Genomic DNA, 20,056 nt, shown 5'->3' with positions numbered 1-20,056 from the left:
CCCTGAAGAATTTTATTGTTTAAATTGCTGAACCTCAACCCGGGTTTCTTTGACATTTATATAACTAATTTGTTCTACAAATTGTTTGTAACCTCAATTTTACTTTGTGTTAGTTGTTTCTTGCTTTTCACTTTTTTTGGTAGTTTTTGTCCTTGTTGTTGTGGTTTCTACTTGTTCCGTACATTTCCGTTTCCGTTGGTGGTTGGTGATGTTAGTTAGTGGCATTCAGTTTGCTTTTGAGCGAGAGTTGGCAAACTTGTGTACCATTTTTTTCTGCTGTTCGGTTGGTTTATTTCATTTTGGTGTTTTCTTTGGCTAATATGTTTTTAATTACTTTTACACTGAAGCCAAATGTAAACTAGGACACAAAGGAGACGACAAACCCACAGCCACAGTCACAGTGACTGCTGTGGCAGAATCCATATTTGGGATAAAAATAAAATTTCATGTATAATTTATTATTTAAAAGATGTCTGCGATGTCTTTATTTGGTTTGTTTTTCTCGCTTGCAAGTCAGTTTCCGGCTTGCATTTGGTTGTGTTTTTTTGGGTTTTTTAGGTTATTTCCGTCATTTCCTTTGGCTGTGTTCTTTGGCTAATTAAGATTTGTTTTCGTCTTTTTTTAAACATTCCAGTGAGTGAGGGGTTTTTTCATTCCCGCCTCACTGGATGGACACATACAACTGATAAACATGAAAAAACAGCAAAAATGAGAAGACAAAAATAAAAATAACTGGAACAGAAAAGGATTGACAGACTAAGGGAAGGAATATATTTTTTTGTATTTTTTTTTAAATGATTTTTCTTGAGATTTTCTTGTGAATAACTAAGTAAAGTCTCTTGGGTCTGAGTCGGAATATTAAGAGCGAGTCATGATTGGATTATTCTGCTGGAAACTTTGGTGTCAAAAGATGTAATTGACATAATTATGTTAATCAAAAGTGTCATCAGACATCAGCAATTTAATGAAGGCTTATGGACTTAATGTGTCAAGATTTTAATGACCCACGGATGGGCAGGCATAATTACGGAATGATATGGATTTTTCATGGAAATGAAGAAAAATGTAAAAGAGTTCAAAGGCCTTTGAATTGGGGCCGGTATGGCGTGAATTCACTTAGCCCACGGGTGAATTAAATTAATGCGCATAGACACTAATTAGAAATATGAACAGGGCGAGTGTTAATTGCAAGTCGTGAAATATTTTGGCTGAGTGAATTTGAAAGTAATTCTTAATCCTAAGAAAATGTAAAATAACTAGACGAAGTCCGAGAGTTGCATGGCGCCTTTACGGCAAATATACACACTAAGCATCTCGCCGACTGTTTATATGTACATAGTATGTAAAACCTACAAAAGATCTCAAAAACGTATTTTTAATCATAAGTCCGCAATTTTTTGGGCAAAAAGTTATTGTATAACATCATCATACTCAAGATTTTTTATTATAGGGTCCTTAAAAATTTCTATAAAATCCACTGTTCTGCTGGAAGTCATTTGAGGTATATTCTAAAAAAATTGGCATTTTCTGGCATTGAAAAAATCTGAATAGGTATACCGTAATTCTTAGAAAACATTCACAATCCAGGAGATCTTCAATATGGCCTCAGAATTTTTATATGTGTTGTCCGGGAAAATTTTGAAAAACATTTTTTTCGGACAAAAATCGTTTACTTTTTAAAAATATATTATTTGCAGTCCTTCCTGAACAAAAACTACGAACTTGTTTGAAATATTTGTTAAAGTTCTTCCTGGTTAAATATATGTTGGTATGGGCAAAATTTCAAGAAATTCGAACCTTTATATCCAATTTTATGCAAAATCACAAATTCCACATTCTTCTCAGGCTTCTGGTTGAAAATTGTGACTCTTTGTGGGTGAGGTAACAGAAGGGGTTCGTAGATATATATCATATTCAAAACATATCTTGTGATAGCAAAAATGTTTGTATGTGTGCAATTTGAAGAGAAAATTGGAATGGAATCGGATGTTAATTTAAGGTTTTATGAGTTTCATGGATATTTCAAATTTTGAGGGTAGGTACCAGAATAAGTGGGCCGATATACCCCATCTTCACAGCAGATACTGTGTTAGTAGAAATAATCGGATGTGTGAAAGCAGATGCTTATTTCGGATTTTATGATCGTTTGGGTTATTCAAAAATTTGACCCTTTTTGGGGAGGCGCCAGAAGGAATGAGCTGATGTCTACCAGCATTATAACAAATCTTGTGTTGATGGCAATATTGAGATGTTCCAAGTCTGAATGGAATCGGTTATTAATTTCGCATTTTATGAGCTTCATGGATATTCGAAAATTGAACCCTTTGTGGGGGGGGGGGGGTACTAGAAGGAGTGGTCAATACATTCCATATTTACACCAGACCTTGGGTTAATGAAAATTATATTTATAGAATTTTAAGACAATCGGGTCTTACATCACATTTTATAAGAGTTATAATTATTAAAAATTTTGACCCTTTGTGGGGGAGGTACATGATGGAGTGGACCGATACTGTTCATTTTCGCACCTGACAAAGTTGGAGCAAAATCGGATTATCCTTTCTCTATCTGTGCAGTAAGACGGGCCAGCCAGACAGACGGGCGGATGGACGGACATCGCTAAATTGACTCCAAATGTCCTGAAACGGATTTGGAACAAAGAGTCCTAGTGTCTAAAACCGGTATTTCGACTGGGCACGTTTTGGCCGTATTAACCTCTCTACCCATATGGCTGGGGATATAAAAAAGAAGTATGGAGGGAGAAAATAAAGTAAATATAGCTACAGAGCAGAGCCTAAATGACCCAGTACCGGTGGGTATCGCTGATCTTACTATAAGTCTCGCCCCGTCTTTATCCAGCGATCGTCAGCAACCTTCTGAAGATGAGGGTATATTGGTATCAGGAGGAAAAACCACAAGCACCCAGCCTTCGGGCAAATGTGGGGAGACTGAATCTTAAGGAATCTTAAGTTTAACTGAACCTTCAGAGCCAGGTGACAACTCTGGCTCGGACTCTACATCTAGTGTATAAGGAGTTAAACTAAATTTTGAGCATTTCGAAGCACACAACGAGCAAACAGAGATTTTCCGAGGCGCAAAGGTGTAAGCTCAAGATAATCAAAAGGAAAACTGAAGCTTCAAGGTAGGAAGGTCCCTGTTTCACTTTTTTGGAAACAGAAAAGAGAATCATATCCCCGGAGAAGCAGAATACTGCAATACCTTTGAAAAAGTCAATCAACCCAAACACAATTCTTGGACAGGGAGACTTTGAAAATTATTTTCAGAAAAAATATATTTCCAGAAGTCATTGAAAACTATTCGAAAAATTCCACGATTCTTAAGCAAGAAAAAAAATGAATAAAACCCAAGGTTCTTAGACAGACAAACCGGTAAAATAATGCTACCAAAATTTACGATTCTTGACCCGTTGAAAAATGTTTTTAAAAAATGCACAATTCTAAGACGATGAAAAAATATACTTTTTGTGGACAGCCGTTCATTTTTTTATTAACTATACCTAGTTCTTTAAAAAAAAACATAATGGAGTGCTTCAAAAACATGAATAAGTAAGAACCAGTAAGAGTGAACTGTATATTCCATTTCAGCATGACACAGCAGTTTTACGACATGCTGAGTTAGAAGATCGTTTTAGAGATATTTTAACCGTTAATGGCGAAGGTACAAAAAAATGGACAAAGGACAGTTGGAAAATATGTATATTAAATTCAAATTTTATAAGGTTACAACTTATGGGGTTGACCAAAATCTCGTCCATTATTGAATCTGGCCTAAGTGTCAATCTTTATGGGAAATACCAGAAGGAGTTGACTTTATAATCCCATTTTGCCTGGGAGTTTTACAAGGAATAAGCCCTAAGACTTGGAAAAATGTGTTTTAACTTCGACCGAAATTGGGCAAAAATATATACCAAGATCAGATAAAATTGGGTTCTACCTTTTAGCATTACCAAACATATCAGAGAGACAAACAAATATGTTTCGCCGGACTCCAAATGTCTTGAATCGACTTTTTGTTCAAAGCGATATAGAGCCTTACACCGTTATTTCGATGAAACACGTTTGAGTCATATAAAATGATATGGTGGTATGATATCAAAAGCTATCAGAGATCCACATTAAGTTTGCATTGGTTCCATTTCATTGCCGTTTTACTTAACTCAAATCAATTTCAGGATATAAGAAACTTCTGGTAATAATATATTTAAAGTTGAGAGATAACTAGTCGTTTTAAATTATTTTAGCTTGTCTTCATTTTAATGATCAATAATACACGCATTTCAATGGATAACATTGTGATAAACATGTGTATATGTTCATCATTATTTGCAACTGTTCTAATATAATGCAGATGCAAATGCCAACAAACACATACATATGCACACTGTTTATTAACAAGAAATATTGACTCAAGTGGTTGTCATGACATGAATTTATTATTCAAACAACTGCTCTATGTCTATCTCTCTCCCCTCTTTCCCCCACTCGATGCACATAATTTAATGACAAGTTTTAATACTCTTGTTGACAACTTGAGATAGTTAGACCATGTTGTTAAACATTTTTCATACCTGTTATGGATACAAAACCCGAAAATTCCATTTAAATACCACACAAATACAAGTTTTCTGTAACCAAAACCGCATACACTTGGAACTTATGTTTTCTATGGTTACATATACGATATCCTTCGGTATCATAAGGATACAAAGATATGAGTAGCAACAAACAAATAAACATATGTTGTGGACAAAATGCATATGGAGACAAGAGAAATTATGCTGAATTGTAAGAAGTGTGAAGAAAAGGGATATACAAATTTTTGAAGGTTTATTCTGAAGAGTTGGGGATACTGAAGTTAATATGGGGATGGGTTTTTGATATTTGATTCGCAATTTAGAGTACAAAATGTCCCCAAAACATTAAGCGCTTTCACGTTGTAATTAGCAAGGGAGGTCTTAAATTTTGCACGGAGATCATTTAAGGTTTGTAGAGAGGCCTCATTCTAAAACTGACCATAATTAAAGCCAACAAACGATATTTTACTGGCATTGTATAAAAAATTAAAACTAAATTTTGGAAAATGTTAGAAAAAATGGACCGAACATTTTTAAATTTTATTAAATGAACGGTATAGCTTGAAATCCGAAATTCGATATGTGGGAGTATATGTTTGGTTTTCATTGAATATATGAAGTTATAAAAATTGCAACGTCCTTTATATAAAGTAGTAAGACAGTTACAGGGTGAAATGAAAAAACTGCAACCAACTTCAAACTACTGCCATTTCTAAGCTACTCATCCGACAGTTGTTAAAATTACTCCAGTGACAGCTCATTATATTATTTACGAATGTACAAAATTATTTGGATGAGAATTTTCCAGAAAAAAAGATTTTCGTGATGGAATTCAAGCATGGTAGGTGTGATTTCTTTATATTTGGCTGGAAAACCACAAATGACTATCGTTAGAGCACTCCAGCATTCAAATATGAATAAATCTTTTGTGTCTAGTAACATTGCTCGTTACCGTGATACTGGTAGCGTAGCCCGACGTTAAGGAAGTGGACGGAAGAAAACAGCAACATCGGCAGAAACCCGCGTCGCAGTGGCCGAAAAATGACTCGTTAGCTGAACATATAGTAATATTCCATTTGACAAATATTGAAAAATGAGCTCGGGGTAAAGCCACTGAAATTCCAGAAAGTGCTAGAACTTACACCGCAACTGAAAGAGATAAAGAATTGCTTCGCTGGGCCGAAGGTGGTGAACTGCCGAATTTGGTTTCCTCCGATGACAAAACATTCGTCGTTCAGCAGTTTGTAAACAAACAAAATTGTCGTTTTTACTCGCCAAAGACGTCAGCTGAAAATGTGCACCTTCGGTTGGCCACCAGAACTCAAGCGCCGCCATGATGATGGTGTGGGCCGCCATAGCAGCCGATGGTCGCTCTCCGTTCGTATTGATCGACCGTGGCATCAGAATAAATGCCGAATATTATGGCGAAAATATTCTGGAGGGTGTATTAAAGCCTAGGGCACGCAAACATTTTGGCCACAGACCTTGGACATTCCAACAGGACCCAGCACCATCGCACTCAGCACGCGCCACACAAGAATGGTTACAAAATGAGGTTCCTCGCTTCATTTGCAACGCACAATGGCCACCAAAATCTCCGAATAGCTCCGGACTATTGTGCCGGGAGTATTTTGGAAAGCAAGGTTGGCCCTAAAAAATACCAAATCACCTCAAGCAAGCGCTTCGCCGGCAATGGGCCAAAATACCGCAGAGCAACATTCGAGCAGCGTGTGACGATTTCATTGGCCGTTTGAAGGCCATAATTCGTGCCAAAGGTGACCAAATCGTACAAATCAACACTTATTCTAAAATTTGATGCTATTTCAGACAATTTTTGATTTCATTCAATAAAATTTAAAAAAATGTGGTGTTGGCCTTTGTTGCAGTTTTTTTATCTCACCCTGTGTATGTCGCTTCCGATTTGGTGTTTAAGTCCCTCACATTCGTAATATGATGGCAGACATTAGAAAAGCTAAGAAATGCCTGTGCCAAATTTAATCGAGATCGGTTCTACTCGAAATAGCTTCCATAAATATCTTCATCAGATTTCACGGCTATTGCGCATCAAATATATAATATCTGCCCAAATTGGATGGATAATTGCACATTCACCGATTTTTAAACTGGTGGACTAATATGTCCAGTCATTACTCTAGATCTAGTATTAAAAAGAATACTGGTATGCAAAACTTTTGTAGAAAATCGAAAACCCTTTGTGGTATCACCAAGAGGGAGTGTATCTGGTCGTATCTGACAAAACTATAAATATTACAAGATTATCAAATCGGATACATATTTTTATTTATTCTTTTTTTTAATTTATGAAGAGGTACCAGAAGAGGTGGACAATCTTGTTTATAATTTCATTCATTGAGCTAAGTGATACTGCTCTGCGCTTAGTGATGCTACAGGAATTGCAATAATTTTTCAATTATTTTTTTTAGTTTGTTTAAATTTTAGCAATATCTCTCAAAATTGTTAGTTTTGGAGCAAAATGTTAGAAAACTGGTTTTAATGTTTTAGCAATATCTGGATAATTTTAGGAGTTTTAGTTTATTCTATAACGACCATGTTGCTTACAGTCCTAAATAAATTCATTAATCTTTTATGCAAAATGCAAGGCGTTACGGCATTATTATTATTCTGAAGCAGAATATAACACTTTGATTGTAAGTATAAATATTTTATGTATTTTATTAAAATTTTGAGTTAGCAAATCCACTTTTAAAATATGGAATCTGGTTTCTATTTATTTGATTTTTTTAAAAAGTTAAAATAATCCAAATTTTTACTTCATGATTAAACATAACTAACTATTGAAATTTTACTTCTATTTTCATTTGTAAAAGCCGTTAAATTGTTACCTGCAGAAGGCCCAAACATTGAATGGGAGGTTGTAAGTACAACTGATTAATTAATTTTGACATGGTAATACAATTAATTAAAGATTTTTTTTTACTTTTTGGTTTACGTCATCATTTTTAGTTTGAATATACACATAACAGCGCGCTCTTTTCTTTTTATATACATATTTAAAAATAGGCATTAATTATGAAAAAAAAAATTAAAAAATTTCGTGAGTATTAAATTCATATCTCCTTTGTGTCCACCTAACTGTACTTATATTATTTTTTTTATTTGTTTTTGTATTATTTTCTTTTAATTTTCTCCAAAGCATTATAAGCAATTATGTATATATGCTCAATTATAATTATCTAATTATACTTTAATTATTAGTACTACAATTAGGGTTAAATCGTTTTACCGGGATTTTGGGAAAGTTTTCGGGGAACCCAACATATTCCTCATTGTTTTCTTTTTGGGAGGGGAAATGTTATACCTTTATCCTTTTTGATTCCACCATACAACTCCACAACTTAAAACACCCAACAAACGAACGAAAAAGAGAGAGAAATCATTTCTTACACATACTTTACTCACCAAATACCATTGTTCCTTGAACAAAGGATCGGGGAAAATCGTGTGTGGTCCAGCATCACGATATTGTATGCGTGGAGCACGAGTTAAACCGTTACGATATGAGGTGTCCGGGCCAGACATAACATGCAGCGAGGGTAGGCCACCAAAGGCCGTGGTTTGACGCAGAATATCGTAGGGACTGTAACCGGGCAGAGAGGAATAGGAACCATCACGTTTGTGACGAATTTTTTCATGCTGCTGCTGTATCCATCGGACCTGAAATAAAGAGTTTATTATTTTTTATAATTGAAACAAAAAAAAATTAAATAAAAACACAATATTCAAATGTATTAAAGTAGAACAGAAATAGCTATTATAAAATATTAAACAAGTGTTTGTCCCACTCACCTCTGGCTCCGAATTTAAGGCTTTATGGTGTTCATCACTGGTTCTGAGGGATCGCTTTGAGACACGTTTATGATGGAAGAGATAATAATCTTTTAGAGCACCAATCTGAAAAAAATAAAGGAAAATTAGTATTGTTATATGCTTTATCAAATATGAAATATACAATATTACTAAATTTAAAAAATGTATAAAACAATTTAAAAATCTCCCTCAGTCAATGTTCGATTATTTAAATTTATTCTGACTTTTGTTTTAATTATTCAAATTGTTGAGCCTCGATGGAGTACGTTCCGAAGGAATGGGCCAATATTGTCTATTTCGTATCGGACCAAAATAAATGTTATATACAGAGTGAGGTGAAAAATCTGCAACCAACTTGAGACAGCTGTCATTTTTAAGCCACTATTCCGACAGCTGCAAAAATTATTCCAGTGACAGCTTATTATATTGTTTGCAAGCGTACAAGAGCATTTTGGTGCGAATTTTCCAGAAAAAAAAGTTATTCGTGATGGAATTCAAGCGGGATAGTGTGATTTCCTTATATTTGGGTGGAAAACCACAAGTGGCTATCGTTAGAGCACTCCAGCATTTAAATGTGAATAAATCTTTTGTGTCTCGTACCATCGCTCGTTACCGCTCGTAATACTGGTAGCGTAGCCCGACGTCAGAAAACAGTGGATGGAAGAAAACAGCAACATCAGCAGAAATGGTTCGAAAAGTAAAGAAGCGACTTGATCGAAACCCGCGTCGCAGTGGTCGAAAAATGGCTCGTGAGCTGAACATATCGCAAAATGCAATTCGGCAAATATTGAAAAATGAGCTCGGGCCATTGAAATTCCAAAAAGTGCAAGAACTTACACCGCAACAGAAAGAAAATAGACTTGAAAGAGCTAAAAGGTTGCTTCGCTTGGCCGAAAGTGGCGAACTGCCGAATTTGGTTTTCTCCGATGAGAAAACATTCGTTGTCTAGCAGTTTTTAAACAAACAAAACGATAGTGTTACTTGCCAAAGAGGTCAGCTGAAAATGTGCACCTTCGGTTGGCCACCAGAACTCAAGCGCCGGCAATGGTGATGGTGTGGGCAGCCATAACAGCCGATGGTCGCTCTCCGCTCGTATTAATCGACCGTGGCATCAGAATTAATGCTAAATATTTTTGCGAAAATATTCTGGAGGGTATATTAGAGCCTTGGGCAGGCAAACATTTTGGCCGCAGACCTTGGACATTCCCACGCGCCACGCAAGAATGGTTACAAAATGAGTTTCCTCGCTTCATTTCCGGCGCAAAATGGCCACCAAAATCTCCGGATACCAATCCGTTGGACTATTGTGTCTGGAGTATTTTGGAAAGCAAGGTTGCCACTAAAAAATTCCAAAGTGTCGATTACCTCAAGCAAGCGTTTCGCCGGGAATGGGCCAAAATACCGCAGAGCAACATTCGGGCAGCTTGTGGCGGTTTCATTGGCCGTTTGAAGACCTTAATTTGTGCCAAAGGTGATCAATTCTAACAAATCTAAAGTTATTCTAAAATTTGATGCTATTTCCGAATTTTTTTTGCTTTTATTTAATAAAAATTTAAAAAAATGTAAAAATTATGGCGTTTGACTTTGTTGATGTTTTTTTTATCTCACCCTGTATAAAATATAAAAAATCATCATGAAAATAATTGAAAAACACTTTTTATAATAAAAATGCTCAAAAAGTCTGAAAATAGTGCCCGATTTCATTGGGAAATATCGGTCCAATCCTGATGATTTGTCATACAAAATTTCCAACTTTCAATATAAACACCGCAGGATTTCCTTTTTGTGCGATTTTAAAGAATATTTAATTACGTAATATCAATTCTATCGTTTGTGGCTTAAATTTATCCAATCGATCTTAATTGTATAGTTAGATCCCAAAAATGTCCCCTGCTTGTGGTTTCGTATGAATCCCAATATATCAATTTGCATTGCAGTAGTGTAGGGCTTGAAAACAATTTACCAATTTAAAAATAAAGGTTTATTGTCGAATGAAAACTTAATGGAACGTAAAAGAGCGATACAAGGCCACTGACCACCATTACCAACCACCATCGACACTGAATGAAATTAACAGAAACAGCATCAGCAGGGCCGGAGCAATTGAGTCAACAATGGACCAGCATTGATGGGCTAACAATATCGTCGTAGTCGCCATCACCATCACTATCGCCGTCATCAACACCACAACTCATTACAACACAACATGGCCACAATTGAGAGAAATAACACACAGTCAGCGACAGAGAGCGAGAGAAAGAGAGAGGGAGAGTGAAAATTTAATTAAAATGTTTGAATTGATTGTCAGGTAAATGAAAATCCAATCGCCAACCAATATTGTTGATATTGTCCAATATCACACGATGTTGATGATGGTGGTGGTAGTGGTGGTCGTAATTCGTCCTCGACATCTTCATCTTCATCGCCCATTTCCAACACTGCTGCTACTTTGGAAATAGCCCCAAAGCAACAGCATTCACAAGAGTTAGAAAGCAAACGTGACAGCGACCATGGAAGTACGAGTATAATACATCCGTATCATGGCTGGGATTCTTAGCTGTGCCACCAATTTATCCATGTTTTTTTTTTTTCCGGGGAAACCCTCTCTGTGTGTAAGGTATACACCACCGCATCGTATCGAGCGTATACTTTATTTCCGCCACGACAAGCTTGTTAGCGTTTATTTGAAAATCAATTTATATTTTCTTCTTTTTTATATTGATTTGTTGTTGGTGTTTGGTTTTTTCTCATTTTTACTTCGAGAGGAGTGGAGAACCAAGTGGTGGTTGTTGTTTTTTCCATTGGAATTGAAAGTCAAGGATTGAAGTGAGTGGGTGTAATTGTATTTTATATATATCTATAATTCAATACACGTTTCATAACAAAATAAATAAATCGCAACGTGTAAGGATTGAGGGGGAATTTCAATTGCGTTGAAGAGCGAGCATAAGTAAACATCACTTCCGAAAAAGTCACAACATCAGTCGCTACTGACATTCCCAAGTGCTGTTCGTGAATTCATGAAATACAAAACACGATTTGATTTGAAATAAAGATTTTCTTATTTTTGGATTTGATTTTGTTCACATAAGGAAAGAGGCGAGATATGTTACAACATTGTGTCTTTCTCTTTATCGTAAATATACCCCATTTCGATGTTAACATAAAAAAGTAAAAAGGAATTGTTTTTTTCCCAAGCCTTTTAAATGTGACAACATTAATGCCCAGTTTTTCAAAGGCAATTGAAAATTAATCAATCCTTAAATTAAAGTTGTATTCCTGTATCAGTGCCGAATAAGAAGCAAATGTCAGAACATAAAAAAAATATTTCCCAATTGTAGGGTATAAAAATGTCAAACTTATGGCGTTTGACTTTGTTGCAGTTTTTTTTTATCTCACCCTGTATATGGGAGCTATAGCTATATCTGAATCGATTTTTACCGAAATCTGAAGCGTTTGCTTTTGAGCTGTATTCCGTCGGAAGTGCCAAAATAAAGTTCATTTGGTCTAATATTAACCTTTTGGAGCACAAAAAACCTGAAATCTGATAAAGATATATATGGGAGCTATATCCAAATCTGAACCAATCTTGACAACATTTTAGGTACTTATTTCTGAGCTGTATCTGATATCTGGTACCAAAGATCATTCTGTGGAGTACATATTACTCGTGTGAGGGACATAAAACCTCGAATCGAATAAAACATATATATGGGAGCTAAAGCTATATACTACTTCTTTTTGACAGATATTTTTCTAAGGACACCCTTTGAACATGTCTACTGTTCACTGGAATTTTTTCTTTTCAGAGGTCTTCTCTGTCGAGACACTGTTTGAAGGGCCTTCTTAATATAGAAGACCATTTGTAAGGCGTTCCCTTTGACGAAGTTCCTTCTCGTTTCCACATGGAAATCCTTTGAAAGGCCTTACCCTTATATAAGACATTTTGAGAGACAAATTCTGTATCTAAGGTCTTTTAAATGTTACATTTATTTTAAAAAAAACGATAAGTCCTTAAAGTTATATATTTTAAAAGTTCATGATAAGTCCTTAAAAAATATATATTTTAAAAATCCATGATATTTCCCTAAAAATATATATTTAAAAAATCCATGATATATCCTTAAAAATATATATTTAAAAAATCCACGATCTATTTTGAAAACCAACGATAAACTTTTAAAGCTTAGTCACTATTAGACCTTTAAAACAAATTTTCTTTCAAGATCATTGGTCAGACCTTCAAAAATTAACGATAAGTCCCCAAAGATATAAAACAAAATGTTTTTAAAATCCAAAAATATACCTTTACAATTAGACCTAAAAAATGGAATAACATGTGTCGAAAAATTTACGATTGGAACCTAAAAAAAGTAGAAATTTGAAGCGCATGGAAACTGCAATTCTTTTTTACAAAAATTACGTTTAAAGTCTTCACTTAAGCTTCAAAGTTTTTTTTTTTAATCTACGTTTAGGGGCTGTAAAAAACTCATTCTAAGATCGAACAGAAGCTGTATTTTTTTATCCACGTTTAGGATCCTTACCTGAGCTTTAAAAATCCTTTAACAAATCCACATTGAAGAGCCCTATATTAGCTCAAAAATATCTTCTCTTATTGGCTTTAATAACTTATTCAAAACAACCAAGGGCCTCATTGGAGATGTAAAAATTTCTCTGAAAAATCCAAGTTAAGGGCCTTATTGGCGATATAAGAGTTTTCTTCAAAAAAATCCACGTTGAAAGTCCTTATTAGCGATATAAGACTTTTCTTCAAAAAAATCCACGTTGTAGGTCCTTATTAGCGATATAAGACTTTTCTTTAAAAAAACCACGTTAAGGGGCCGTCTATTGTCTTCCAAAATTCCACTTATATGAGCTACAAAAATTTCTTCAAAAAATCCGTGTTAAGGGCTTTATATTGGTTCCAAAATTTGTTTAAAAAATAATCTTTAATGGCCTTATATTGGCTCTAAAAATTTCTTCCAAAATTCCAAAAAGGCTTTAAGAAGTTTTCTCCGTATTGTAGACCATTTGATGTTATCTTTTCTAGAGAAAGGTATTTTTTCTACCGAAATATTCTCCCACTATATAATTCTCTTGTATTGAACAGCCTCTGTTAGATCTTCTGTATATAAAAGTAGAAAAGAAGTTTCTCTCTAGAGGTCTTCTCTTAATATGTTACTCCTTTAAATCACTTTTATCTATATAAGACCTCTAAAACTTCATATGGCTATAGAATAATATTAAGGAAGACATCTAAATTTTCTTCTGGCTAAGAAAAACCTTTTGAACATGTTTCTATCTTTAGAATCCCTTTAATAGATCGTCTGTCCATGTGGGAGACTTTATGTTTAGAATGACCTTTAATATCTAAAAAAAACTACAGAAAAGAGATTTTGACTAAAGACGAAAACTAAAAGGCATTTTTAGAGGGCCTCCAGAGCTTCTTTTGTCTACAGGGGACTTCTCAAAGGTCTTCTGTCTATAAGAGGCCTCTAAAAGACCACTTGAAATCTTCTATCTGTAGAAATTTTCTGCTTATTTATTACTCATATCCTGATTTCTCCGCAAATTCGATTGTGACCCCAGCGATTCCATGCGAATAACCACAAAGTTTTCATTTCTCTCTAACCAAAAGAATTTTCCACTTTTCCTGCACATTGTTCTTCTTTTGTTTTCAAGTCAACACTGACCTTAAATACAAAAGATTGAGAACATAGCATATATGTCAAGTATGCGCAGGGATGATGTGGGAAATGCCAAGGGCTTAAGCGGGAAAGAACGCGTAACAGTTTGCTAAGCCCTTCAATCCAACAACAACAAAACGAGTGAATAGTTTTATGTTAGTAACTGGTTTTTAGTTAAAAACTTTTCACTTTTCATTGATGTTTGTTTTAGTCTTCTATGCGTCTCTCCGATGCCATCATCAGCACCACCAGCAGCACTTTGCAGTTAAGTTGGATTCCTTTCTCGCTTCATTGTGTATAGCCTCAGCTATGGATTTCTGCTCTTTCTGTACATCTGTCCATTTTGTGCAGCAAACAAAAAAAAAAAACGAGGTTTTATTTGATTTTCATTTTATTCCTTGGGTGGATGGAATCCAACTAACTTTGCACATTAGTTCAATTTTTTTTCTTGCCTTCTTTTTTTTTGCTGGAGAAAATTCAGCGTTTGGGTTTTGAGTAAAAGTACTAGTGATAGTAGTTGTAGTTGGTGGGCAAACAACTACTGGCGTACTTAACTGTTAGCTTTTCAAGGAGTTTAGTTGGCGTGTTTGAATCTCTCGTTTTTCTCTATCTCTCGTTTCTAGTTTTGTTTGTTTGAATGTTTTGGCTCAATCTTTTAATCAATAAGATTTTCTGGCATTTATTTGCAGTTTAATAAAAGTTTATTGCCCAATGGGAATTAATAGATGTTAAGATGAATTTAATAATGGCATTATCAATTGAATACGAAAAGAAGAGGAAATCACTATGGTGAATTCCGTCGAACGGCAATGGACTGGAGTACTGGGGCCAAATATTGGGAATTTTTCCAAAATATAAAGAATTCACCTTCGAACTACCAACAAAATTGGAAGAATGCAATGAGTTGAATTCTAAGAATATTTCACCATTTAAATAATTGCAGTGAATTGAATTCCAATAATATTTTCTTAGTTAAAAATAATTTCATTTCTGATTAAAAATATTTTTCATTATTTTCTTCAAAAATTATTATTTTAATTTCGAAACTCACAAATGTGACTTTTCATTACGCATGCTGCAGCATATAAACACCTTAAGGCATTGTCATTAATTTATTTAATTGCCTTAAATATATATCTGCATACATTTTATTTGCATGTTGCCACCATTGTTGTTATGCTTTCTTCTGCTTCTTTGGAAAATTTATGGACAGGAGTTGTTTTTTCCTGAAATGCCAGCCACATGCCTCTGGCAGGCAGGAAGGCAACCGACAGCCATTGTTAAATATCTTGCATTCAAACTAAATTGTCGGCAACATTTATCAGCTGGAATACCAACATAGCGACAAACTTGCACTAGGAATACATACATCGGAATTTCATGGTAAAGATCCTTTTACATTTCGTTGCAATTCATTTGTTGCGAAAAAAAATTAAATAAAAAATAAATACACAAATTTCCGATTTGCTTACAGTACGTCTTGTTGTCGGCCATAAGTTTTAATTAAGTTAACACATTCTATATGTAAATTCAACAGAAATTTACTTCCGACTGACTTCCTAAAATATCTGAAAATTAATTGATTTTCTAAGGATAGCAAAAAACAAGAAAAGAATAATAAAGAAGAAAGTATGAATGCTCAGAGAACACTTCTTTCAAGTAGTTTTAAATTAAAAATATTTTTTGGAAATGTACCATTTCTGAACAGAAACCTCCTGATTTTTGGCCATGAAATCTTTGAAATAAAAATTCCATGATTTGTTTATGTCCTTGCATTTAAACATAACAAAAAGTAAAAAAAAATCGACAACTTTTGAACGCGTAAATTGAAGTTAACGATACCGGAAAGGAAGTCGTTAAAAAATCTAAAACAATCTTCTTTGTGAGCATGACGTCAAAAAATCAAATTTTAAAATAAAAATTAAATAATGTAAATAAGTCTTTTAAATAAAATTTTTTAAAAGTCAATAAATTTTGCCAAGAAATTCTTAACAATTATAAAAAAGATTTTTTGGCAAGAGTGTCGGTGGAAAATCTGCGATTTCTGGTTATAAGACCTTCTCTTTGAAATGTTCTTGGAAAATCAAATATTTTGAGACAAAGTCCATTAAAAATAAAAATTGAAAATGAGAAGGGAAAGAGATTTTTGAAAAAATCATGGAAAGAACTTTAAAAGTCCTTGATTTTACCAAAAAGTCCTTGAAATAAATATTAAGTAAATCAGGAGGTTAGTAAAACAAAATATAAAAATAATGGGCAAGAAGTCAAGTCAATTTTTTTTTTAAAACAACGATTTTTCCATGAGGTCCTTGAAAAAATAATCTCTTTAAAACAATACATTTTTGACAAAAACTCTTCAAAAAGAAAATTACAAAATCCATTGTTTTTTTTTTTTTTTTTTGAATGTTGAAGAAAATTATTCAGTTACATATATATAAGTTATAAGAATTAACATTTTTTTGGACAGAAGTATCTTAATTTTTTTTATAACCTAGATTTCTGACAAGGAAAAGATACTAAAGCAATCCGTAGATTATATAGAATGTAAGACATTCAATTATATTTGAAGGATAGAATATTTTTGATCATTAAGTTCCCAGGAAAAATTAATAAGGTCCATTTTTGCCAAAGAAGACTTTGTAAGTTCAAAAATATCTGCAAAAACCACATTAAAAATACTAATAAAATTGTGAATATTTTTATATTTTTTTATTTTTCTGTGGTATTTTTTATTTTTAGAAATATTTTCTATCGCATGATTTTTATACCCATTTGTTTATAACATAGAGAAGGAAGCGAGAAAGACCCATAGTTACTATAGAAGATCTTTTTTTGTAAACAAAATGCAGGTCGCATTTATTATTCGATTGAGATGAAATTTTTCAAATATTGTTTGGCCCAAGGACGAACCCTATTTAAATTGGTGAGAATCGGTTCAAATTAAGATATATAAGATATAAACCGAAATCGGTTGAGGATATATATGGGCCTCAACCGATTTCGGTTTAATTGAGCACCAAATGGCCAATATCAGTCCAAATGACCAGTATTTTAATACATCGATCGAATTCAGTCTAGAAGCAAATACGTCAAATTTGGGGAAAATCGGTTCAGATATAGCAATAACTCTCATATATATGTTTCATCCGATTTGGGTTTTAAACTGCCCCACATGCGTAATATGGACTCCACAGCAATGATCTTTGGTAACAGATATCAGAAAAAGCCCAGAAATACCTCAGTTAAATTTTATCGAGAACGGATCAGATTTGGATATAGCTCCCATATATATCTTCAACCGATTTCGGGTTTATTGTGCACAAAATGTCCGATATCAGTCTAAATTAACTCAATTTCGGCAACTCCGACTGTGTGTCTGGTCGTAATAACCCCCCGTATACACGAAATTTGGCATGGTGATAGGGATAGGATCAGTATAAAAGCCTATTTTTTGGAAGATGTTCACAAAATATTTGGGTTTAAAATGGATCAAAACCCTAAAAATTGTCAATTGTTTGTCATCGGGTAGTATTTTGCTGGTGAAATGGGCTAAAATTTTGTATGAAAAAATTCTGACTTTTTTATTGATGCTGATTTCGTTAGGGAATATAGCCAAATATCGGGGATACAGGAAGTCATATGGGGGAATCTAAATATTCAAAAAATTTTAATTGTTTATTCCTGGCATTTGCCATTTGAGGTAGTAGAAACATTGCTTCATCAAATACCGGTACTTTTTTAGAGATCACTTTTGAAATAAATTTATGTTGTAAGAAGGCCTTTAACAAAAGATCAACGATTTTTGGGAATGGAGTAGACATTGGAAAAAATTTTGAAAAACCAATTAGATTTCACAAGGGAATTCTTGAAAAAAAAAAAAAATAAGGGATGCATGATTTTTTTTTGCATAAATCCTGAAGGTTGTCAGAAATTCTTTTAAAATATTACCGAATCCACCATTTTGGAAAAGTCTTAAAAAGGCATGATTTATTTCCTAGTAATATGAAAACAACTTAAAAAGTTCAGTTTTTTAACATTTTGGCTAATTATAATTGACAAATTTTTCCTAAATAAATCCACAAGAGCATTAAGTCGTTTTGGAAAACAAAAATGTGCGAATATCACTGAATACTGCTAGAAAGTACTCGGAAGATTTCTTAAAAATTTTACCAGTTTTATTCATGAAGTCGTCTTTGTTTTTTACCCGGAGACCCTTGACAAAAACTAATAAAAATAAAAAACAAAATTTTTGGAAATGAACTTCATAGAGTAAGAAATTCTTGAAACTCGCTGATTGTTTAACCAAAAGTCCTGAAAAATAATTTTTTAAAATTCCTAAAAAAATTCACGACTTTCCCTGAAATTCCTTGGGGGAATTTTAAATTCACGATGTAAAAAAATATGCTTGGCATTTAAGACCATGAAAAATAATTTTTGGCATGAAGTCGTCTTAACAAAAATAAGAAAAATGTTGTCAGAAAAAGCTTTTTTAAAATCCGCAGAAAAAAATACGTTTAAAAATTATTTAAAAAATGTGGTGTTTGAGTCGTCTCTAAAAAAACTTAAAAAAATGTTTTAAAGGAACCAGAAGGTTCCAAAAAATCCACAATTTTGGCCATATTAAAAAAATGCATGAATTATTGCTAATAATTATTATAAATATACATTGAAGGATCTCAGCAAATTTGCTTTAATATTTTATAAATTATATCGAAGGCAAAAATAATGGTCCGAGGGTTCTCAAAGAAATGTTCTTCTAAAAAAATGTATTGAAATTAAAAAAAAAAAATATGCAAAATTTATATAGCAGGATGTCTACGATAAATATCAGTAAAATGCCTTAAATCTTAACCAGGAAGTATTGGTCAATATTTATAAAAATAATCTGCATGTTACTTTAGACTATTTTTGTGGGGCTGTGTTAAAGTTCATATCTCTTAAGATAAGACACATGGATAGAAACCATGGAAGCATTTATGCGTGAAATACCGAAAGAAATTTTGAAAAGACTATGACAAATTGGACTGAACTGATATACCATTTTGGGTCCAGTCGCGGTCCATTCAAACTTTTTCGAAAAGTTTTTTGTATCTACATTTTAAAAAATAGAGTGAAGTTTAGATGTTCTGTTTAAATTTCCCATCTTAAACTTAAATAGCAATACAGCATAGTGCTGTAGCCCCCAAAACCCTACCCTCTCGCCCTCAACACAAGCAAGCCAACTACAGCCTAGTATTGATTCTTATCCCCTGGAGAGATAATTCAACAGCATGTTTGCCACTTGTCTACTACTGTAAGCTAAGATGTAGATATTTTATTTGTTTTACATACTACGAATACCTGGTACAAAGAACAACAACAGCAGCAACAACTTTACAAAGAACAACAACAGGTTTACGTGTAAATGAACATTTTTCAAGAAACCCTTTCTCTGTGTGAGTGTCGAGTAGTCAGCCAGCCAGTCAGTCCAGTGCTGAGGGATGCAGTTGGGGAAAAAATTGATTCAAGCTATGGGGATATTTTCTTACAACGAAAACATTTTTGAATGTAGAGAGGGGACCAAAAACGTATGGCGTGTGTGTGTGTGTGTAAAACATTATGTTTGTGTATGTACTTGCGAGTGTGTATGTGTGTTTGTGTTCTACGTAAATTGGAATTGGGCTGTTAGGTGTTTTTGGTATTTATTCAGCAGTGGCTGCTTGTTGCCATTGTTGTTCGTTTGTTTTGTTTTTTTTTTTTGTTTTTCTCTCTTTTAGCTGCTGTTGATTTTCTTTAGATGCACAATATTTGTTTACGTGTGTTGCATGCGGAAACACCCGAATGAACTGAAAATTTCCTGTTAAGAAAATTGTTGTTCTATTTCCTTTTGGTTACCTTTTCTTGGCTTATGTGTATGTATGTGCGTTGGATAACCCAAATTATATTT

The 20,056-nt window shown here is 33.8% G+C and overlaps 1 protein-coding gene across 2 annotated transcripts in view; it reads right to left on the bottom strand.

The window, feature by feature from the left end:
• Window positions 1–20,056, bottom strand: part of LOC101889562 (furin-like protease 2) — a 472,277-nt gene that overhangs the window by 85,963 nt on the left and 366,258 nt on the right. Inside the window, exons 3-4 of one of the 2 annotated variants that reach the window (XM_059122172.1) lie at window positions 8,423–8,527; window positions 8,027–8,290 (exon numbers count right to left, since the gene is read on the bottom strand). In XM_059122172.1, coding sequence (XP_058978155.1) covers window positions 8,027–8,290; window positions 8,423–8,527 — 369 coding nt within the window. The remainder of the gene's footprint in view (window positions 1–8,026; window positions 8,291–8,422; window positions 8,528–20,056) is intronic. The other variant, XM_059122173.1, reaches the window with a different exon arrangement.

The sequence above is a fragment of the Musca domestica genome, unplaced genomic scaffold, assembly GCF_030504385.1.
Source record: "Musca domestica strain aabys unplaced genomic scaffold, Musca_domestica.polishedcontigs.V.1.1 2, whole genome shotgun sequence".
Lineage (NCBI taxonomy): Eukaryota > Metazoa > Arthropoda > Insecta > Diptera > Muscidae > Musca > Musca domestica.
The sequence above is the reverse complement of the archived record's forward strand: the minus strand, read 5'-3'. Positions and strand labels throughout refer to the sequence as shown.